Raw genomic sequence first — 24,237 nt, 5'->3', positions numbered from 1 at the left:
GTTCTCAGGCAAGACATTTGGCAGAAAAAGTTTTCTACAGAATGATGATGTAGGTGACTGACAGTTGTAATAACGAGTATTATATATGCCCCTCTCCCCACAGCAAAGAAAATCTATCATTAAAAGTCCACTAAACTGTGATTTTTTTTTTTTTTAGTATATGTGCTGCCGAAGCGAGCACTAAACTGTGATTTTTTTTAAAAAAAAGTATTATTTATTGCACATCCCTTTTAATATGTTTTGCAAATGCAAAACAAAGTGTAATGAGGTGACAATGTTATTATCTCGACTGTCCAATTGGATTTTATCTTACAGAGGAGCTCTCTTAGGGACAGGCAGGTGGAATTGGTCATTGAAGGCAGAGAGAGAGACCCTAAGGATGAATATTATCAACAGTCCCTTCATCAGAAGAATAATTTAAATTACCCTGAATGAGAAAATCTGGGTAATATCTAAGTGGTCCCCAGAGAAGAAAATGGCACAGAAAGTAAAGAAAGGAGAAATGAGCAAAAAGATGACTGTAGCAGTAAAGTTTGTGAGAAGTCGTCAGTAGAAATTCTCCAAACTTGGAGAGCCTACAGAGCATTTTTAAAATAGAGATGCCTATCATCAGTTTGAGGTCACATTTCTATGCTCAACTGTCTTCCTCTTGAATCTTCAGTAAAGTTGCCTACATTACTAGATATATGTATGGACATCATGTGTATGTCACACATATTCACATATGTGTATGCTGTGTGTGTAATTCAAGGAAGAACTAAGTTTCCTGTCTGGAATGATGTGGTTTGAATTAGAGAAAGCCCACAGAAAAGCTTACAGCAATGGCCACAGAATATGCAGAAATTTTAGGAAGAACTTCAGACTTTTGTTGGCATGGGCATGGTTCCAGGTCGCCTCTATCTAGGGGAATTGTGATACCTGAGTTATATTATTACTTTAAAACATTTTTAAAATCTGATTTCAAGGGGCGCCTGGGTGGCTCAGTGGGTTAAAGCCTCTGCCTTCAGCTCAGGTCATGATCCCAGGGTCCTGGGATCGAGCCCCACTTCGGGCTCTCCACTCAGCAGGGAGCCTGCGTCCTCCTCTCTCTCTGCCTGCCTCTCTGCCTACTTGTGATCTCTCTCTGTCAAATAAATAAATAAAATCTTTAAAAAAATAAATCTGATTTCAGGTTTCGTAAGTATCAGTTTTCCTGGGTCTAGCTTATTGTCTTAAGAGTTACCTGTTTGGGGGCGCCGGGGTGGCTCAGTGGGTTAACCCTCTGCCTTCAGCTCAGGTCATGATCTCAGGGTTCTGGGATTGAGTCCTTCCTTTATCTCTATCCCCCAAAATATATGTTGGCAGTCATCCCCAAAGCATATGACCCACTGATATATATCTAAAGGGTCTCATGACTAAGGTTTTATTAGACAGTAATAAATGATCTTTTCCCAATAATAGCTTAGAGACTTATGTCATCCTTAACCCCCTCCCAACTTGAAACCCGCATCGGGCTCTCTGCTAGGCAGGGAACCTGCTTCCTCCTCTCTCTCTCCCTGCTTGCCTCTCTGCCTACTTGTGATCTCTGTCTGTCAAATAAATAAAATCTTTAGAAAAAAAAATAAAAAAGAAGGCTTCTTGTTTAAAAAAAAAAAAAAAAGAGTTACCTGTTTGATGGCAGACAGAGGTAACATAAAACACCTTGACAGATCTTATAAAGGAGAGAAGAGAGTACCACCAGAGTACCACCAGACTCCAATTCATGAAAATCAAAATAGACACCATTTATTCATGCATTTTTCATATTTTATTGGTGTATTGGTATCATGTCCCAAGCAATGTGCTAGGTAACTAATTTCTGTTGAAAAAAACATATTTTGGTAGTCTGCCAGAGAATGAGTTCTAGGAGTTGGAAATACCAGAGTTGGAGAGGTCTAGCCAACAAAGAAGCTCCAATACCTGAACATCAAGAATGAAATGAGTTACATGACTTTTAGGCCCTGCCTTAGATCTTCACCAACATGGTCCCTCCAAAGTCACCTCCAGGGCCTACAGAAGCCGGAGTGCTATTTTGAGGAGAAGGAGCCCTGGTCACAGAGACAACATGGCAAAAATTGACTCTGCATTGCCCTTTTTTTCCTAGGGCTCTAGAACCCAAATATCTCCCTCAAATGTACATACCCAGCTTTCTCCAAGAGAATAAGAAATTACACAAGAACTCATCCAAACAATATCATAAACAACTTCTTCCTCAGATCCCTGGATATTAATTATTTTTCTACTACGGGAAACTCTAATGACAAGGTTGAACTCATGCACACAGCTGAGCCAAATCCTTGACAATGAGCTCTTGAGTTAATTTGTAACTGAAAAACGTACGCACTTAAGTAAAGGGGTTGTTTCCATGATGTGTTCCAAGAATACATCAGTTATTAAAAGCAGGGTTCAAGTATTCACACTTGACATACAGAATTAGACAAGATTAAATAGTTTTCTTCACTACTCAATTTCTCAGAATCTTTAAGACTATGTTAAAAATAAATTTCTAACTCCCAAGCTTATGCATATTAAACTGTCTGTTAGATCATCTTGATTTTATCAACAGCTGTGCCCGCTATTAGTGATGTAAACCAGAGCAATGACCATTTCAAAAGGTCCTCTCCTCAACCAATCAAATAGTGGCTTCATGTTCCTGCCTTATTTGGGCAAAACTTCCTTTTCTTATCCAAGATCTAGTCCTTCCCTTGTAACTCAGAAAGATCAAAGTCACTTTTGAGAGGTACAGCTCTCCCTTACCTCTCAGGTAATAAATTCAACTTGACTTTTCAGTTCTAATAATCTTTACATACATTAGAAATTTCCAAGAGGAAGATAGAGAATATGCCTTTCCCAAGCTTACCCAGCTACAGACCACTTTTCTCAATGTGCCTTAGACTCAAGCTTTCCTGCCATCTTCCTTGAGGTGCATCCAAAGTCATCTCTGTGTTTATCAGGCTATTATAATTCCATATTTGTAAATGACCAGCCAACTTGGAGATGAAATTCTTAAGCTCCCATATAAGAAAAACTGAATGCACAAAGAACAGGACATGATTACATATTTACCAAAGCATCTAATGCCTGACCAAGTGGGTCCCCACCACTTTGAATTACATGTTCTCCTTGCAAGTTTAAATGAGTCCAGTTATAAAAATGCCACTTACACATTTACTCTTCCAAAACCATTCACTTTCTGTGTTCACCTGGTATTCAGCTAGTCTCAGACTGAACAACTAAAAGAGTAGAATGACATGCACTTTCAGATGAGCCCACTCCACTAATTACTCTTGCCATTTCTTTGATTTTTGGAAAATAGTCTCTCTCTTCCAAGTGCAGAAGCAACCATTTTCCTAATAATTAGGTATTTGTTCTTCATCTAATACTGTTAAAAAAAATAACAACCTAATGCCCCAATCTCCCCACTACGGCTTTAGTCCAAGCACTTGACCTACAATAATAACTTTATAAATCACCTTTCCACATCCACTCTTGGACCCCTTCATTCTCTTCTGTGGCCAGAAGGATCTCATAAAAATATATATCTAATCATGTCACTTAATTAAAATCCTTCAGTGGCTTCCCATTAGCTGTAGCAGATAATGCTTAATTTATCTATAACACCTTTGGTCTATCAGATCTGATCCCTGTTCACAATACCAGGTCCATCTCATATATTTCTCTGTGGTTCTCTGGCCCTAGACACACTATCCCTTCAGTTTCTCTAATACTCTAAGCTCCTTTCCACCTCAGGACCCTTGCATATGCACTATTTCCCATTACTTCAAATATCCTTTCTTACCCCACTTCCCACTCCTACCCCCAATATCAGCCTCCCACTCATCCTTCAGAACTCTGTTCAAAGCTTACTACTCAAGAAAGTTTCCCCTAACCATCTCTCTTCCAGCACCATCACCAGGATTAGGACCGCCAGTCATAAAGTCTCATAACATGCTGTACTTCTCCTTTGTAGAACCTACCACAGTCATGAATAATTTATACAAATATGTTTCTTTCCTCCCAAACACATACACCACAAGAAAGTTAGCTCCACGAGGACAGGTTGTTCTCCACTGTATTCCATATACTACCACAGTGTCCAGGAATAGTAGTTACTCGATAAATAAATCCCATCGATGAATGAAGGACCAAAAACTGGACTGACAGAAAACCAGTCACATAAAAAATGGACTGTAATCTCTGTAGTTCTGTCTGTAAATATCCCATACTCTGTGGTTTGGGGTTATTTTTTAGATTTTATTTATTTATTTGACAGAGAGAGAAATCACAAGTAGGCGGAGAGACAGACGGTGGGCGGGGGGTGGGGGGGTGGGGGAGGCTCCCTGCTGAGCAGAGAGCCCCATGTGGCGCTCAATCCCAGGACCCTGGGATCACAACCTGAGCTGAAGGCAGTGATTTAACCCACTGAGCCACCCAGGCGCCCCCCCATTCTCTGTGCTTTAAAAGTATAAATGAATTACCATAAACAATATTAGATTAGAATCTCCAATTTAGGGGCGCCTGGGCGGCTCAGTGGGTTAAGGCCGCTGCCTTCGACTCAGATCATGATCCCAGGGTCCTAGGATCGTCTTCGTTGGGCTCTCTGCTCAGCAGGGAGCCTGCTTCCCTTCCTCTCTCTCTCTGCCTGCCTCTCTGCCTACTTGTGATCTCTGTTAAATAAATTAAATCTTAAAAAAAAAAAAAAGAATCTCCAATTTATACCAATCACAAAAATAAGTGCAAAATCTAAAAAGGAGAGCAAAAAATGTAGTAAAAAAATATATAGGAGGAAGCCCTGATGATTTTTTTTTTTAAAGATTTTATTTATTTATTTGACAGACAGAGATCGTAAGTAGGCAGAGAGGCAGGCAGAGAGAGAGAGGAGGAAGCAGGCTCCCTGCTGAGCAGAGAGCCCGATGCGGGGCTCGATCCCAGGACCCTGGGATCATGACCTGAGCCGAAGGCAGCGGCTTAACCACTGAGCCACCCAGGCGCCCAGCCCTGATGATTTTGATGTGGAAAAAAATGTTCTGAAATAAGACATGAAAATCAAAGCTACTGAGAAAGAGAGTATCACATTTATCTGATTTGAGTTAATTTAAAAAAAATTTTTTTAAAGATTTTATTTATTTATTTGACAGAGAGAAATCACAAGTAGATGGAGAGGCAGGCAGAGAGAGAGAGTTAGGGAAACAAACTCCCCGCTGAGTAGAGAGCCCGATGCAGGGCTGAGGAACCTGGGATCATGACCTGAGCTGAAGGCAGAGGCTTAACCCACTGAGCCATCCAGGTGCCCCCTAAATAAAATCTTTAAAAAAAAATTTGAATATGGGGGAAAATATTCTTACATGTGGATTTTAAGATCATACACTGGTGCCGTCTCTGGGAGGTAATTTGGTAGTATTGATTGAATGTATACAACCTATGACCCAACAATACTTTCTGTCTGTCCCAGAGTAACATTTGCATGTATGCATGAAAAAGATGTTTACTATAGCATTGTTTGTGTTAGTAACAATTATAAACAACACATATTATCTATAGGCAAATGTCTAGTCACACTAAAGAATGTTACGAATGCAAAAAGTAGGAGGAATAAGGCAGATCTGTATGTACTATGAGCAGGTCTCCAAATTTTCTAGGAGAAAATAGCGAACTGAGGAATCTAGCATGAATCCACACATATATGCACATGCACACAAAATAATATTATATGACTTCTATGAATACACACGTTTATTATATGTAAATGTAGGGTAAAGGTCTGGAAAGTAAGTACCTGAGAAGGAACCTTTGCTGGGAGAGACGAGGAAGCCAGGACTAGTAAAAGATCACTAACTATCTGCAATGTTTGAAATGTTTAGAAAAACATTTATGTATCATTTATGAACTTAATATTTTACAATATTGAATGAAATCCATAACCAGAACATCTGACACACAGTAGGCCTTCACGAACCGTATATTCCTGGCCCTCCATCAAAAGTGATGAATACCCCGGCTTCAAACGCAGTAGACTGATCCCAGCAATGTGTCCCACGAAAATAAAACGTGTAAGAAAGACACAGATGGGGGAGGGGGGAGAGAAGGCCCTCCCATGGCATGTGGAAAGTGGTGACTTAGGGGGTTCAAGGGACAGGGAGAGTAAAGAGGAAAATAGCAGAAGTCACTGACCTAGACACAATTGAACAAATAAGATCAGGGAGGTCAGTCATAACAAAACACAAAGACATGCTCCAAGGAAAACAGAAGAGAACAGAATACCCTAAATCTTCCCTTACTAAGCTTCTACTACGTTCCAAAGGGTTCACATGCAATATATCCCTTAGCTCTCAGAGCAAGGCTTATAATTACACCCATTTTAGAAGATGAACACTGAACCTCAGAGGGGTAGAGGGGTTTGCCCGATGCCCCACAACTGTTGGCGAATGCAAGAGCCAAACCCCAAACTACTCTCTTTGCTATCCTGCTTCGCGAACAATTAAGAAAAACCAAGCCTCCAAAATCAAAGCAGAGATCAAAAAACGGTGAAACGGGTCTGTGCGTAAACTGAAGGCCCGGGGCTGCAGGAGGGGTGTGCGGCCGGAAGCGGTCTGGCCCCAGGCTTTCTGCGCTGGGTCCCCGCGACCATCAGAGCCTCCACCCGCGCCGAGCACAGAGACCAAACCTCCCACCGCCTAGAAGGGCTCCAGCGCCGCGAGGAGGCGGGGCAAAGCCCAGTTTCCGGTTCCGGGCGCAAAGGCCCCACGTGTTCCGACCCGCCAGGCGCCGCGCGGCTCGGATCCGGCGGCGCTGCTACGGCCGAGAGTGGGTGGGGGAGAAGCCGGGGCAGGGGAGGAGCCGCCGGAGCTGTCGGAGCCGTGAGTGCTGAGGGGCTGGGCCGGGTCGGGCCGGGCCGGATCGCGTGGAGTCGGGCAGGGCAGGGCGGGGAAGATGGGGGAGAGGTCTGAGACCCCGCCCCCCCAGAGCCTGGGGAGATCGCACTGTCCTGGAAGAAGGGGCGGCGGCATGGCAGTGAGGGGCCCGAGGCGTTGCGGTCCCCGGGGCTCCCGTGGCCGGAGCTCGGACCTCTGGGGACGCGGATGGCGCTCCGGGCTTCTTTCGGTGCAGCCACCGCCCTCCGCCCCCTCCTGAGGCCTGCAGAAACGCAGTTAGTTCGTACCTCCCTTTGCTTCCGCGCCAGCTGGCCCCCCCGGCACCGAGAGAGGAGTAGCCTAGGCCCCTCTGTTTCCCCCAGCTTTTTCTCACCCCGTCTTGAAGATTGTTCAAGAACCACCCCCCTCCATCCCCCGCAGTCTCCCGGCCCAGACCAGCCCCATTTCTTTCCACCACCAAACTCCCCCCTCGCCAACACACGTACAGATACACTCACCCGTGATCTTATCACCCTTGGACACCGTCTGGCCTGTGGCTTTTCAGCTGCCACTGTGACCGACCCCACGTTTCCCCTCAAGCTAGTAGCTTCTGTCTCCACTTGCAGCTTCCCTCCCCCCAAGCCCTCACAGCCAGTTATGGCACTTCTGAACCCCACCGTTAGCAGGAGGAGACAGGCCTCTGCTTCTTGTCTGGTTTGACCAAAAGTTTGTTAGTTCGTATGCCTTGGTTATTCTGTTTTCTCAGGGGGCAACCCAGTTTTTATTTTTCTGGGCATTGGAGATTCTTGTCTCCCAGGCCCTTTGATTACCCTGGCTGCCTCTGTCCCTGTACTGACCATCCCAAAGGTGACCTCGTAGGCCTAGCTGTTCTGTGACCTCCTTGGTCCTGGAGAGCACTGTCACATCCAGGCTCTCACTCCGATGTCAGGGTGAGAACTGTCGGTTTTCCTCTGTCCACGCACTGCAGGGGACCCCCAGGACAGCCCGACTCGGGAGCCACAGAAAGCTAGTGGAGTCCCCCTTCCCTCTTCCCAGCTTCTCTTCTAAGTCACCCCCCCCCCCCCCCGGGGCCTTGATCCAGAAAGCCACTTTAGAAAGGTTGTGAGGAAGCCATTGGGAGAGAGGCGTGTTGGTGGGAAGTATGTGACGACCAAGCAGTTAGGGTTTGTGGCCACTTGTCTTGGGTAACTTTCTGCTGATAGATCTAGTATAAGAGGGCCGGCAGGGTTGGAGGGAGGAAGGGGATTTTTCCTCTTAGGATCAAATACCTGGGATTCATAATCTTTCCCCCTTTCTCCTCCAGCTGTACCCCTTTTGCACCCTTTTAAATACTATATTGCAGTAGACAGTCATTTCAAGGGCACAGCAAGGTTTACTACGATGTGAGGGACTCTTGGGCATTACAAACTATACAGATGAGGTAAGTTACAGGTTTACATTTTTTTGTGGTTAATTTGGCACAGGCATAAAACAGCCCTAGATTCTTGACTTGTGCAAACTTTCCTTTAAATTTAGGCAGCACCGGGGCACCTGGGTGGCTCAGTGGGTTAAAGCCTCTGCCTTTGGCTCAGGTTATGATCCCAGGGTCCTGGGATTGAGCTCCGCATCAGGCTCTCTGCTCAGCAGGGAGCGTGCTTCCCTCCCTCTCTCTCGCCTACTTATGATCTCCGTCTGTCAAATAAATAAATAGAATCTTTTAAAAAAAAAAAAAAATGGGGCAGCACCGGAAAAGTTGGATGCTTTCTGCCGAACCTCAAGTTTACTTTCTTTAGGTACTGGCTCTCAAACTTAATGAGCATCTCAAGCACCTGAAGGGAAGGCTTGTCAAAGAGATTGCTGGGGCCTCCCCCAGAGTTTCTGATAACAGGTCTGGGCCTGGGCTTGAAAATCTGCACATTTCTGACAAGTTTTTAGGTGCTTGTGCTGCTGGTTTGGGTTTCTCACACTGAGAACCACTGCCTTTGGCCAAGCTCCTTCACATAAACAGTGCAGTGGTTTGGGGAATCAAAAGACATATGTGTGTACTTCTGTTAGAAACCAGTAATATGATCTTGTGTGGATAATTTAACCACTTAGGTCTGAGTTCTTTCGTTTTTAAAATTAAGAAAGCTTACTTAAAAAAAAAACCCTCAGTAATTGCTAGTGTTCTTATGCCAAATAGAAGATGAAATATTGATGAGTTTTCCCCTTGATTTTTCTTAATTCTCTTGATAGGAGCCTCCATTTTGACCATATTACTTATATCCTTATTTAGGTTTTTGCTACGAATTGCTAGTATGCTAAAGTCCCTGCTGTTTCGTAACTACTTACTAAATTCTTTAAGGTTAGTGCCAGTGCTTTTTTCATCTTTCTCCTTCTGGCAGTTTGGATTGTGTGAGACACACAATTGATAGTCAGTAGGTATTTGTAGAATGAATAGCCTTATCCCCATATCCCCTGCTATCTTTTCCCTTTGAAGAAGTTTTTCTTCCCTAGTTTTGCATCGTAAAGCGTTATATGGCTATGCCACTTGATTCCCCCAGGCCATTGGGGTAAATGCCATGCCAAATTCCTATAACTGTCCCTGTGAGTGATTTATTACCAAGGTCCTGGCACCCACTGATTCTAAATTTTAGTGCATCTGTATCCAAGTTGGAGTAGGAGAAATAGCTTAATAAAATTCAACACATTTTACTGAGCACCTTTTCTACCAAGCATTCAACAAAGTGTTAGGCACTTGGAATATAAAAATGAATAAAGAGGTCTTTGCCATCCCAGGATGCCTTCTACTCTTTGCACCATGATTTTATCTGCAGTAGAAACCTGCTGCTCTTCTGATTCCTCTGGTCCGCAGGCAAGGGGCCCATCTTTTATCATCTCCTCATAAGTGAGGGAGCCTCGGGCAATGCCGGAAGGAAGTCCTCTAGATACAAAGCAAAGAGTATTTTGACAATATCAGTTACAAAACTAAAACCATAATACATGACCCTTGAATTCACTGTTCCTAATTACCCATATTTACTCTTCGGGTCAGGGTCTAGTTATAAAATATATTATCCTGTTGTTTTTCATTAAATGATGTTTCCTGCATCCCTGTGATTGGCCTTGGTCATGTTTATTGTAGTAATGAATTGGGTACAGCTACTTTAACTCTGGCTGCCATAGGAGCACTGCCTCCCTCATTAGGATGGGTGTCCGGTTTGGTGACGCCCTTTTCCCACTTCAGACCACTTTGTGACGTTCTGCCTTAAACTGAGCCCTAAGGGGCGCCAGGGTGGCTCAGTGGGTTAAAGCCTCTGCCTTCAGCTCAGGTCATGATCCCAGGGTCCTGGGATCGAGCCCCACATCGGGCTTTCTGCTCTGCAGGGAGCCTGCTTCCTCCTCTCTCTCTCTGCCTGCCTCTCTGCCTGCTTGTGATCTATGTCTGTCAAATAAATAAATAAAATCTTTTAAACTGAGCCCTATAATTGACCTGCTTTATTTAAGCCATTGACTACCTCTACGTAACCGTTAAGGTTAAGAAGCCTAGCTTCCCGTTGGACATTAACCAGTATTGTCAGGACGGCCAGATACTCCGTTCTGGATTCTTAAAATCTTGTTTTTCGCTTCTACCCATCTAAACTCTTTGAACTTCTTAGACTAGTATGCCATGGCCCAGGTATTCATTCAGTAAAGAAGCCTTATATCCTTGTTCCTCTCAAAGCCCCTCTGTTACCATTAAAAAGCAAGATGGTTTTTCAAAGAATGACCCAGCTTTCTGTCTTTACATGGAAAATCATTCCCATTTCCCAGATAACACATCTTGAGGAGGTAGAACCCAGATCCCCTACCTGCAAGGGCAGAAGTACCAGCAGTCCTGCATGGTCTCCTGAGCCTGTGGTACACACCTAGAAAAAACATTTTAATTCAAAATAAAGTGAATTGGTATGCTTTTTATAGTTTATTTCACATTCCTTTTTTTTTTTTTTTTTAAGATTTTATTTATTTATCTGACAGAGATCACAAGTAGGCAGAGAGGCAGGCAGAGAGAGAAGAAGGGAAGCAGGCTGAGCATAGAGCCTGATGTGGGACTTGATCCCAGGACGGACCCTGAGATCATGACCTAAGCTGAAGACAGAGGCTGTAACCCACTGAGCCACCCAGGCACCCCAACACTTTACTTTTTTTTTTTTTTTTTAAAGATTTTATTTATTTATTTGACAGAGAGAAATTACAAGTAAGCAGAGAGGCAGGCAGAGAGAGGAGGAAGCAGGCTCCCTGCTGAGCAGAGAGCCCGATGCGGGACTCGATCCCAGGACCCTGAGATCATGACCCGAGCCGAAGGCAGCGGCTTAACCCACTGAGCCACCCAGGCGCCCAACACTTTACTTTTGATAATAACAGTAGACAGACCAAGATTTTTCCTGTGCATTAAAATTTTTTTTTTGGAATGACAGTGAAAAAAAGGGCCTTTTGCTTGTTCATTGTTTAAATCTTGTGTTCTTCCCAAAAGGATTTAAAGTAGTTGGAAGGGAAGAGAACAAAATAAATTGAGCATCTGCTCTCTCCTGGGCTCTATGCTATAGTGATTCTGTATGTAACATCATTTACTCCTTAAAGAACCGTGGGAGTTAGGTAGGATAGCCACATTTTGAAAATGAGACCCAAGACATAGGGAGTGTCACGTGGCCAGTAAATGAGGAGAGGGATCCAAACCCAAGGCTCCAAAGCCCCAAACCATTATGTGGAAAGCATGAATACACACTTGTGTACAGGACAGTTAACCATAAAAGATAATCTTCGCAGTAGAGGGATCATACCAGATAATCTTTAGTTTTAAACAAGAATACAGCGGAGCCCCTGGAGGTGTCTCAGTTGGTTAAGCGTCCAGCTCTTGCTTTTGTCTCAGATCACAGTCTCAGGGTCATGAGGTAAAGCCCCGTGTGGGGCTCTGTGCCGAGTGCAGAGTCTGCTTGAGTCTTTGCCTCACCCTCTACCCCTTCCCATTCTTTCTTCCTCTCCTTCCCTCTCTAAAAAAGAAAAACCACAGCGTTAGAACAGGGCAGTTAACAATTTAGTTGATTCCTATTCTAGAATGATGATAGGAGCAGTTGGAAGGTCTGGTTAGCCCCAGAGAACAGGCATACCCAGATTTCCAGGTTATGGGCCAGCATTAGGGTAAAAAATAAAATTGGAGGCAGTCATTTGAACCCTGATGCCTACTGAAGATGATTTGCCAGTAAATAGATCACTATCTCTCTATTGCTGTATGACCACAAACCTTGTCATTTAAGGTCCAGAAAGCCCTCCCGAAGCAGATTTTCAGGTAAGGAACCAGATAACCTCTTTTTTTTTTTTTTTTTTTTTTTTTTTTTTAAGATTTTATTTATTTATTTCACAGAGAGAGATCACAAGTAGACAGGCAGAGAGGCAGGCAGAGAGAGAGAGAGAGGGAAGCAGGTTCCCTGCTGAGCAAAGAACCCGATGTGGGACTCGATTCCCAGGACCCTGAGATCATGACCTGAGCCGAAGGCAGCGGCTTAACCCACTGAGCCACCCAGGCACCCCCCAGATAACCTCTTATTGCCTGCAGTTTTTGTTCTTGTCCATAGAATGCAGTTACGGCCTTCGCTGGCATGTGACACATTTAGATAAGGGGCAGAGGTAGCTGGACCAAAGGCGGGAGAAAGCTCTTGCCTTTTCCACAACTCCCCAGTCCTGCTCCATAGACCCTAGAAACACTCAAAAAACGAGGTCTTGGAGCATGCCCAGCCCTAGGCTTGTGAAGCTTTTCTGTAGACATTGTTTCAGAGCCTTCTAGAACCAAGTCTTTTGCTCTTCCTGGCCTGGCTTCAGTCTCTATAGAGTCTTCAGTTCTTATCTGTCATTGTGGAACCCTTCCAAGGGCAGACATGGAGGGAAGGTATTAGAAGAGCATGGACAACAAGTTGCAGGATGGATTGCAGTATAGCATATCCCAAGAACCTAGAATGAAACAGTGTCCATTTTCTGTTTCTAATACTTGACATTTGCACAGCACATTTTCGTTCATAAGCTCACAGAGTTCAGCTAGTCCTGTGAATTAGAGTAGTTATCTGCAGAGGACTCTTGTATCATCTCGTGGTTCCCTTAGAATTCCTCCAGTTACTTGAGGATGTGGGGCTGGGACGTGCATCTTTGGAAACCTAACCCAGTGTTCTTTCCACGCGCTGCCTGCCTCCTATTCCTTCCCATTCCTTGTCCCATCAGGGGCTCCTCTTCTGCCCATCATCCTGCCATTGCTGATCTGTTTGTCTTTGTCTCTTCCTAAGCTGCCAAAGTAAATCCAAAACAAATAGTGGAAACTTCAGTTCACAATTTCTGAGAGGATTTAGAAATGGCAGGTTTTAATGTAGACCTTGTACGTTCCTTTGTCTTTAGAGAGCAAAGCCCTCTGAGAGCAGGAATGCTTCTGTCAATGCAGACCTCATAGACTCTGCAGTAGACGATCTCTAGTAGCCAGTGCTATGTGGAAACGAGAAGCACTTCTAGTCCGCCTCCCTGGGCACGGGTCCTCAGACTTCAAAGATGATTGCGATCCCTTCATTAAGCCAAAAGACTATCAATTCATTGTTATCTCAGAACTCCCAAAGAAAACAGCTTCACTGAAGATGGGCATAAAATTTTAAAAGCTACAAACCGCATAGTAAACAGACTACCATGGGGTAGAGACAGCAGATCCGGTAGGTAAGACAGTGACCACATAAAGATCTAGAAATGAGGGAACTCTGTAAAGCAGGCTATGAAATGAAAGTAAGTAGTGGATATTTAAGGCTACCAGAAGAGAAATAAGAGCATGAATGAATGAAAAGCCATTTGAGATAAGAGATAATAAGAATAAACAACAGGGTCATTGAAATTAAACTCCGCTTTATGGGCAGCATGACATTAGACCCAACTCTTTTTTTTTTTTTTTTTTAATATTTTATTTATTTATTTGACAGATCACAAGTAGGCAGAGAGAGCCGATGCAGGAATAGATCTCAGGACCCTGAGATCATGACCTAAGCCAAATGCAGCAGCTTAACCCTCTGAGCCACCCAGGTGCCCTAGACCCAGCTCTTAAGAGTGGATTGTTAACCTTGAAGGTAGATCTGGGACTGAGGTAATGAAGCCTCCAAAGACTAAAAAATGAAGAATGCCTCAGATTGCATGTGGAGAGGGGTCTGCAGGGGGCAGGACCGGGAAGACTAGGGGTGAAATTTATTTATTTATTTATTTATTTATTTAATTTTTTTTAAAGATTTTATTTATTTATTTGACAGAGAGAAATCACAAGTAGACGGAGAGGCAGGCAGAGAGAGAGAGAGAGAGGGAAGCAGGCTCCCCGCTGAGCAGAGAGCCCGATGCGGGACTCGATCCCAGGACCCCGAGATCATGACCCGAGCCGAAGGCAGCGGCCTAACCCACTGAGCCACCCAGGCGCCCCTAGGGGTGAAATTTAAACGAAGTTGTTCATTCAACATACAAGCATCTGTTAAATGCCAGGGTGATGTAGGAGATGGTCATGTTTTAAAAGTTCCTCTTAATGCCTTTCAGTGGTTCATAATGACTCAACCAGGGGAATGGCAGTGGAGATGAGATGGATTTGAGAGACCCTTAGAAGGAAGGATTAACAAGATCGTTAAATTAAAAAGTATAGAAACAGTGGAGGGAAAGGTGGGTTCTTCCTGATAAAAATAGGAAGAAAACTTTATTCATTTAAATTCACTTCATGTGCATTTCATCATACATGTTGGAAACGTCAAGGAGGTTCATAGGAAGCGTAGCTGGGGACTATGTGTGCCATCCCGGGATCCATACCATGGGCGTGGCGATGGCGTGCCCAGGTTGCTGCACAGGCACAGTGATGTCCAACCATTTTAAGGATGGGGGAGTGGGATCAAGGAAGACCCCTCAGAAGACATGGAATGGAAGCTGCCTTAGAAGTAAAGTTTCACCTAATGAGGGATTAAGACTCAGAAGGAACAACATGTTCTTTTTTTTTTTTTTTAAAGATTTTATTTATTTATTTGACAGAGATCACAAGTGGGCAGAGCAGCAGGCAGAGAAAGGGGGAAGCAGGCTCCCTGCTGAGCAGAGAGCCCAACATGGGGCTCCATCCCAGGACCCTGGGATCATGACCTGAGCCGAAGGCAGAGGCTTAACCCACTGAGCCACCCAGGCGCCCCGGAACAACGTGTTTTAAAGCCAGAGAGCGTGGGGCTCATGTGTGCTTCACATGCATACTGTGTGTGTGTGGGGGGGGGTGTGGGTGGGTGTGTTGGAAAGGATTGAAGAGGAGGATGAAAGGAAAGCCTGCCTAATTTATAATACTACGAGTTTCTTTTTCCACTTAAAAGATGGGGGAATGGTTGAGGATCTTACAGGGAAGGGACGTGATCACATTTGCCAAGAGTGCTCATCACTCTTGTGATACTGTCCTCGGTAACTTGAAGGTAACAAACTTGCAGGCGGGGAGCTCCAGGTTGGAGGCAGTTGGGAGTAATCCGGACAAGAACTGATCAGGAGCTACGGTGCAAATCGTGGGAATGCAGAAGAGGGAACATGCCAAGAAATGGAACACACCATGCGGCATTGGAGCTGGGGGGTGGGAAGGTTGCATCTAGAAGGAACAGCCTTCCTATGAGCATGGTATCCTGAAGAGACACCCCCTTTTGGTTGGAAGATCAGCAGTTCGCGATAGCTTAGTGATAACACAGCAAAGGGGAGGGTATGAGGTTTGACAAAGCAGTTGAGGGCTGATGGGGAAGAGCTTCGTGTGCCACGCCAAGGATGTTCTAGCTGATCTTACTAAGAGAAGTATTCTGAAGTGTTGAGTGGTGCAGTTGGGACTCTAATTTAGAAAGATAGTTAGCATTGGGTTGCCATTGCCTTTCTAGGCACTTGACAGTGATATGTTTAATATTCAGTCACCCTAGTAGATGGATACCATCCTTACCTCCACACCATAAATGGGGAAACAGGCACAGGGAGCATAGGAACTTAACTGTGGCCTCACACCTACCAAATGGCGCACCCCCAGTTTAACGCCTGGCAGTCTGACAGTAGGACTCTCATCCGTCCCTTACACACCCTTGGTGTTTCTCCACAACCACACGCATCAGGACCATGTGTAGCATTTCTAAAGACACAGTTACCTCCATTGACTAAAGCCCAAGTGTCCAGAAGAGTGTTGAGCAGTACTTATTTTGCAAAAGCCCCACCATGATTATGCTGCCCTCTGTTCCCTCTTACACTGAGATCCCAGGTAGGCAGTAGGGTCAGTAGTCCAGGCAAGAACTGAGGGCCCAAACTCAAACAGTCTGTGGCAAAGAGGAGGAAGAAACAGATTGAGAGACTTACAAGGTAGAACTGGTTTAAGGGGCTGTAAGCAGTGGGGAAGAATCAGAATGGAGTCTAAAGATGACAGAGTGGAGTGTTTACTTAGCTAGTGATCTCAGCCAAGATAGGCTCTCAGGAAGTGGGGTGATTTGAGAGTCAGCGGAACTGTCAGTCAGTCAGTTTTGAACACTTGGGTTTGAGGGTCTAGAGGTGTTCCCATTAAGATGTCTTTTAATAAGCAGAATATTGCTCTGGGGGTGCCTGTGTGCCCGCCGCTTTCCTCACTGTTACCTCACACAGTCCGCCCCTCAGATCTCTGAGAGGCCCCCATTTACGGAGGAGTTCCTGTGGAGTGTGGTCAAGTTTGAAATCAGGCTTCCTAAAGGCTCCCCCGTCTGTTTCAGCCTGGCAGATGGGTCTCTCTTGGTGTGTATGAAAACGTGTGTGTGTGACACAGATGGTGGTCAGTACGATGGGTTCCAGCCGGCGAGGAGCAGCGCCCTTTGTCCTCACCATTTTCCTTGCAGTTTCACAGGGTTCGTGAAGTAGAGATGCAGTGTTTTTCTGTTTTCTCTGTGGGGTGTGAAGCTGGCGGAGGGTGAGGGGTAAGAGAGCAAACTTGAGGCATAGATCATCCAATTTCAACCAAATCTGTTTATAGCTGATGGTGGTGGAGATGAGCAGTAGGGTTTTAATAGGGTGAGAAAGTGTTACGTGTGCGGGGTCATGAGTGAACTCAGAACTGTTGGCCCTATGTATCCGCTCATGCTTACGCTCTTGTTTGTCTCTGCTTCTCTGCCCCCAGGTCCCTTGCGAGAAACTCCTTGAGGTGCCCAGGCTGAGACTGGGGGGAAATGACGGGGTGAGCTCTAGATGGTATGAGACCCCTCCCCACAAGAGCCAAACAATGGCTACAGCCTTGGAACCAGAGGACCAGGATCTTTGGGAAGAAGAGGGAATTCTGATGGTGAAATTGGAAGATGATTTCACCTGTAGGCCAGAGTCTGTCTTACAGAGAGATGACCCTGTGCTTGAGACCTCGCACCAGAACTTCCGGCGCTTCCGCTACCAGGAAGCCGCGAGCCCTCGAGAAGCTCTCATTCGGCTGCGAGAACTTTGTCATCAGTGGCTGAGGCCAGAAAGGCGGACAAAGGAGCAGATCCTAGAGCTGCTTGTGCTGGAACAATTCCTTACTGTCCTGCCTGGAGAACTGCAGAGCTGGGTGCGGGGCCAACGGCCAGAGAGTGGCGAGGAGGCGGTGACGCTGGTGGAGGGTTTGCAGAAACAACCCAGGAGACCAAGGCGGTGGGTGAGGAGGGGGAGTCCTGATCTGTGTGATGTGGAGGGGGCTATTTGCTGGAAGGATGGATTTGGGGCATAGGGCGTACAGGGAGGGCCCTCATTGTTTACCCTTTAAAACTAATTGGCTCTGCTCTTGGGTTGCGCCTAGATGCATAAGGGGAAGAGGGGTGTGTGTGTGTGTGATTGCGTGTGTTTGAGTGAGTGAGTGAGTGTGACTTCTTTGGCTTTTGAAATCCCTGCTTAGGAACCATCTTAGGGACCTCAGCACTCAAGGATCAGATGGCTTTGGTTTCCCTTTCTTTAGCTGTCGAGCCTCCAGTTCTTGAGGAGGCCAGTTTTGTGACTTCCTCAAAGGTCCTCTTAGACTCTCAGTCACAGATCCCCCTCCTGAGACCATAAGACAGGGAAGCAAACAACGAGGAGAGCCACAGGTGGGAGCAGTGGAGATGGAAAGGATGGGTGTCTCAGAGCCCCAGGTGACAAGGGCAGGGGTGAGGGCAGTGAGGAAGCTGTGCAGCAGTGTCTGAATGTCCCCCCTCGTCCTGGCGAGGATAACCTTCAACAACTTGGGTGTCCCATTAGCACCAGAGACTCGCCTCCTTATCTAGGACCCTCTGGGAGTGTTTCTTTTGGCAGCGTCTCCCAAAATAAGCCCTGATGTCAATCGAGACTTTCCTCTTGACTCCATGCTGACTGGAAATTGGAATTATTCCCAGGTGACTGTCCATGTTCATGGCCAGGAGGTCCTGTCAGAGGAGACGGTGCATCCGGGAGCAGAGCCCGAGTCACCTAGTGAGCTGCAGAACCCTGTGCAGATCTCGACTCCTGAGGCATCCTGTGAGGAAACTGTACAGAGCCCGGATCTGAGGCCACTGGAAGAGCAGAGCCTGTGCCATGAATTGGAGTTCCAGCCCCTGCAGGAGAGCGGTGGGAAGCCTCAGCAGAAGGGGGCATTGTGGCGGGCAGAGTGTGGAAAGGGGGCTAGTTCCCCTCTACGGAGGAGGCTAGGGGTGCAGCATAGTGGGAATAAATCACAGAATCCAGGGTATTGAGAGGAGACATTCCTAGCTAGCATCCCCCAGAAACCCGGCCAAGCTGAAATAGCCAACCCATCCTTGCTTGTCCTCTTGGCATGTTAGTAGTTTTCCACATGGTGGCAGTGGGAGGACTGACCTGCCCTTGGGCTGGTTTCTGGATTCCTGCCAAAGAGCAGGAGAGCCGGTCAGCTGTTGCCGCTTAAACACCGCACTGTTGCTCATCTTTGCCTTCTTTTCTTCATAGAGGTGCTGGCGTCCCAGGACCCAGATCTTCCTGAAGAGAGGAGCACTGGAAACCCAGAGATGGTTGCCCTTCTTACTGCTCTTTCACAGGTGTGCTCTGGTTTCCCCTCTGTGCCTCAGAGAATTTGAAGAGCCACCAGGCATTAGCTGAACAGGTCGGACAGGGCACAAATTTCCACTCTCCTTTGCCAACTTAAGTTCTCAGTTCTAGACGTGCCTGCAGCAGGGGGAGTTGCATGGAAGGGGATGAATGACCGTAGTCTCATTTGGATCTGCAGGCTCCAGAGCCTTTTTATTTGCCACTGCCCAGAGAGAGGGACTAACAAAATGGGATTATTTCATAACTCTCTGGTACAACCCGGAAGTGGCTGAATGAGGGCATATTTTTGGTTTTTACAAGTCAGCTTGCTAGTCATTTGTGAGAATGGCTGACTGCTGCAGAAATGCTTTCTGAAATTGTGTGGTATCCTGTCGCAGGGGCTGCCCTCAGGCCACAACACATAGGAAGCCCTTCCCATGGTCAGGGCCTCAAAACTAGGCTGTGATGCTGGAGAGGAAAGGAAAAGGCTGCATCTGTGGTTTCACACTGCAGTCCAGGTGCCACCGAAGGGCCTGTGTGTGCTGTGCTGACCCTGTAGGTGATAGGGGTGCCTGGAGAAGGTCAGGGAAAGCTTTCCAGAAAAGGTGAATTTTTGCAGAAATATAGGTGGCATTAAGGCATCAGATAAGGTGTTAATGAAGACCTTTAAGACTCTTCTTGTACGTTAACCAGTGTGCTCCAGAAGAAGAGCAGAGTCTGGCCCTGAGAGAAAGCAGTGGGACTGGGAGGCCCAGAGGAGGAAATAAGAAAGTGCAGAAATAGGAAGTCGGGGAGCAGCAGCCCGGAGTGCTGCAGATTTCCCGAAGGGACTCTGGAGTCCTATGTGCATGCCTTTTGTCTCCAGCCATAATCTTCATCCCACAAACAAGATAGGCACCTCTGGGAGCATCCCAGTTGTTTTTGTTTTTGTTTTTGTTTTTTTAAGATTTTATTTATTTATTTGTCAGAGAGAGAGCAAGAGCGAGCACAGGCAGAGAGGCAGGCAGAGTCAGAGGGAGAAGCAGGCTCCCTGCGGAGCAAGGAGCCCGATGTGGGACTCGATCCCAGGACGCTGGGATCATGACCTGAGCCGAAGGCAGCTGCTTAACCAACTGAGCCACCCAGGCGTCCCTGTTTTGTTTTGTTTTTAATTTGTTTTGTTTTGTTTTAATTTTTTGGGGGGAGCATCCCGTTTTAACCGAAGCCTGTGTCTTTTCAGGGATTGGTGACTTTCAAGGACGTGGCTGTGTGCTTCTCCCAGGACCAGTGGAGCGACCTGGATCCAGCACAGAAAGAGTTCTATGGAGAATATGTGTTGGAAGAAGATTGTGGAATTGTGGTCTCTTTGTGTAAGAAATTTCAAGTGTTTCTAGGGTGTTTGAGCACAGAGGTCTTTCTCCTCTTGAAAGTTGTGGGGGTCTTAGGCCTTAGAACTGTATGCGCCACGCTTCTCTTAGCCTACCCCACCAGCAAGACTGAAGGATGAGCTAAAAGCAAGACAGTGTCCTTCCAAGTTAAAGGGAAGAGGAAATGCTTAGAAAGTGGTTGGAAACTTCTAATAAGAAAATAAAATTATAATATATAGCTTTAGTATATTTGAGGTGGTGTGAGTTTTGAAACAAGCAGTAGAAGTTGAAGCTGATCTGCTTACTTGAATATGGGGAAAGAGGGAGCATTAACAGTCCTAGAACTATCAAGTTGCAGACGAAGGGCATGAAGTATGCAGGATTTGGTGAGAAGTGCTCAGGCTAAAAAGACCAGATTGGAGCCACTGACTGGGCCAACCATTTGTTCTTCAGTCGACCCAACAGCAAAGATCTGCTCTTAACACAGGGAATTGCTGAATCAATCGTAATGTCCCACTTTCCCTCTCTTGAGCAGCATTTCCAATCCCCAGACTAGATGAGATCTCCCACGTTAGAGAGGAAGAGCCTTTGGTCCCAGATATCCCAGAGCCTCAAGAGCCTCAAGAGCCAGAAATCCTGAGTTTTACCTACACAGGTGAGGAACGACAAAAGGCATCTTCCCCCGCAGGGCTGGCACTTCCCCTCTCCCTCTGGGGTGCCCCTCTCATTGGTTCTTCTGACCTGTTGGCCATTACCCCTGTCTCTCTCTGAATGCCAAATGCTTCTGTCTTCATCCTCCCCTTTCCCCCTCCCTTCATTCGTGTGAGGGGTATGTAATGCAAGATGGTGGGAAAAAAAAAAAGGGAACTTTGGAATGCAGCTGTAGTCCTTTACTAAGCAGATCACTTAAACTCTTGGTCCTCAGTGTCCACATTTGTGAAATGAGGATGATAATTTTTGTCCACACCAAGGCTTGTTGACAGTATGAGATAATGTATAAGAAAGTGCCTGGCACATGACAGAAATGAGTTGACTGGTTATTTCCTTCTCTCCCAGCCTCTGCAGTTATGAAATATGGGCTTCTCTCTGTGGTCTTGCCGTCCCAAGACTGTTTAAAAATCCCAGCGTTGTGTGGAAGGCATTGTCCCCTCTATAATTTCCCTTGTTCTCCTCTTACCCTCTCTACAGGAGATAGGAGCGAGGATGAAGAAGATTATCTCGAGCAAGAAGATCTGAGTTTGGAGGATCTGCACAGATCGATTTTGGGAGATCCCGAAATCCACCAGACTCCAGACTGGGAAATAGTCTTTGAGGATGATCCAAATAGACTTAACGAAAGAAGATTTGGTACAAATATTTCTCAAGTTAATAGTTTATCGAATCTTCGGGAAACCATGCCTCTCCACCCCTTGTTAGGGAGACACCATGACTGTCCTGTGTGTGGGAAGAGTTTCACTTGTAACTCCCACCTTGTTAGACACCTAAGAACTCACACAGGAGAGAAACCCTATAAATGTATGGAATGTGGAAAAAGTTACACGCGGAGTTCGCATCTTGCCAGGCACCAGAAGGTCCACAAAATGGGCACATCATATAAATTTCCCCTAAACCGGAAGAATTTGGATGAGACCTCCCCTCTGGTCCAGGCTGAGAGAACTCCACATGTTGAGAAACCCTATAGATGTGACGATTGTGGAAAACACTTCCGCTGGACCTCAGACCTTGTCCGGCATCAGAGGACACACACAGGTGAAAAACCCTTCTTCTGTACTATTTGTGGCAAAAGCTTCAGCCAGAAGTCTGTGCTGACAACACACCAAAGAATCCACCTTGGAGGCAAACCCTACCTGTGTGGAGAGTGTGGAGAGGACTTCAGTGACCACAGGCGGTATCTGGCACACCGGAAGACACACGCAGCCGAGGAACTGTATCTCTGCAGCGAGTGTGGGCGCTGCTTCAACCACAGTGCCGCGTTTGCCAAACACCTACGAGGACACGCCTCTGTGAGGCCTTGCCGGTGCACCGAATGTGGGAAAAGCTTCAGTCGGAGGGACCACCTCGTCCGGCATCAAAGAACCCATACTGGCGAAAAGCCGTTCACGTGCCCTACCTGTGGAAAAAGCTTCAGCAGGGGCTATCACTTAATCAGGCATCAGAGGACCCACTCAGAAAAGACCTCCTAGCTAGGTTCCCATGTGAGGAGGTCTGCATTCAGCCCTCACCTGGGGATGGGCCAGGAGACGCCCTCTTGTCAGCCTGGGAAGACCTTTTCTGGGGAGTCTCCCTGACGTGCCCAGATCTACATCACCTCTTCCCACAGCTAACTAAAGTCCCCCAGGCAGAACCTCTCAACCTTCTACTTCTACACCTTGAGGAGGTTTTTTGCCCAAAGTACAACCTGGGTGGAGGCTTCTCCTTGACTGGAGTGTTCCTGCCTCTACCTCATGGGTGTGAAGCAGGAGATGTAGAAGACTTAACAATATCATGGTTATTATACTTTCCCCTAAATAGGCTGTTGCATATCCTAAAGACTGCTTCACAGCCTCAAGTATAAAGTTGCCCAGGACAGCCCTTTAGGTTTGGTGAGGGACCGGCCTCTAGGATTCTGTCCTTACTGGGCTCAGATCTTAAAGCACACAGCCCCGAACTCAAGGCAGGAGATCTGCATCCTCATGGCTCTGCCACACATTCACGTGATAACTACAAATCTCTCACTGGTTCACTTCTTCACCATGCACTTTCCTTTGATACCTGGGGAGAGATGGGAGAAGTGTCTGATGGGGGAAAACCTTGAGGCTGTTTCATATGGACCTTGTCAGGCTGCTTCCTTACCTGTTGCCAAAATACCAGGGGCCAGACCCTGCTAGAAAGGAGGATTTCGTCAGAAGCCTCTTTCGCTGGGGGTGTTTCCCTGTTGGAATACTCTGCCCACCCTCCTCAGTATTCTACCAGCCTCTTGGTTTTGCCCCTAGCACTTCTGCAAAAGGGAGATGGAACAGCTGGGTGCCAGGGGAGTCAGTAAAGCATAATGACATCACAGTGAAGTCATTTACATTCCCACATACGTACAAGCCCACCCACCCTGCCCTCTTTGCGTGGGTTTGCAAAGGGATTTTGGAACCATGTCAGCTAACCTAGGTACGATAATAATTACAGAATCACAATTGACTGGGTCACTTCATTTATATGAAGAACACAAGAAGACCTGAGACCAAATTATGAGGAAAATTTTGTAAAAGCTGTTGCTGCTGGCTAAGGCCATCAAGACTATACTGACACCCAGCCCCTATCATCCCTGCCTTGGTTCTCTGATATCAGGGAAAATTATGAACCCCAGCACCTGGGACCCTGAAGAATTTACCAGGAGTAAATGGCTTTCATGTATTTGCGTTGTTTGCTTTTTCTTATGTGATCTCATTTTTATGTAATTAAGAACTAAATAGTAGTATCTCATGGCTGATAGTAGGTTCTCTGTTGCCTGATTAAGGATCCTTGGAGATGGGGAGGAATAATTACGAGCCTCACCTGCTCTGCTTGTGGGAGTGGCAAGGACTGGGTGAGCGTCCTCCATAAATGGAGCATAGGGTATGGGATTAAAGCATGAGAAGGGAGATTGTCTTCTGTGCCTGGTTTCTTCAGCTGTTTCTCAATCCATTATGTGCCAGTGTGTACAGAGAGGATAGGTAGGATAACAAGGTTTCAGCCCTAACAGCTCAACAACGCAATTCACATTTTGGCCGATACTGAGAACTCCAGTTGCCCAGTCTGGCTTTAATACCAGTCAGCCGTTGTCCTGGAAATACACAGGTATGGAATAAATAAAAGTAACACGGGCAGCCCCATCCCCTGGTTTCTGGAGCTTTCCATTTTATTAACTTCCCAAGGCTTCAGGTTCCAGATAGTTCGGGACGTCATACATCCAAAGACATCAAGGAGTACACAGTAGTTTTCCAGATCATGGTTGGCAGAGCCGAAGTTGGATTAGATGGCCTACTGAGGGAAGGTTCACGCCTGTGGTT

The 24,237-nt window shown here is 46.2% G+C and overlaps 1 protein-coding gene across 4 annotated transcripts; it reads left to right on the top strand.

The window, feature by feature from the left end:
- The first annotated feature begins 6,752 nt into the window (after positions 1-6,752).
- ZNF202 (zinc finger protein 202) lies at positions 6,753-23,829 on the top strand. Of its 4 annotated transcripts, XM_059183590.1 has the most exons (9): positions 6,753-6,875; positions 8,194-8,310; positions 9,145-9,213; positions 17,017-17,520; positions 18,230-18,440; positions 18,795-18,883; positions 20,092-20,221; positions 20,754-20,873; positions 21,407-23,829. In XM_059183590.1, exons 4-9 carry the CDS (start codon positions 17,119-17,121, stop codon positions 22,399-22,401), a joined length of 1,947 nt encoding a protein of 648 aa, XP_059039573.1. In that variant the 5' UTR covers positions 6,753-6,875; positions 8,194-8,310; positions 9,145-9,213; positions 17,017-17,118; the 3' UTR covers positions 22,402-23,829. The 4 variants fall into 4 exon arrangements, with proteins under 4 accessions (XP_059039573.1, XP_059039558.1, XP_059039565.1 ...); XM_059183575.1 differs by lacking the exon at positions 9,145-9,213; XM_059183582.1 differs by lacking the exons at positions 8,194-8,310; positions 9,145-9,213.
- Positions 23,830-24,237: the final 408 nt, after the last annotated feature.

Source organism: Mustela lutreola, chromosome 1, assembly GCF_030435805.1.
Source record: "Mustela lutreola isolate mMusLut2 chromosome 1, mMusLut2.pri, whole genome shotgun sequence".
In the NCBI taxonomy this organism is placed as follows: domain Eukaryota; kingdom Metazoa; phylum Chordata; class Mammalia; order Carnivora; family Mustelidae; genus Mustela; species Mustela lutreola.
Note: the sequence above shows the minus strand (reverse complement) of the source record. Positions and strands in the feature narration are given on the sequence as shown.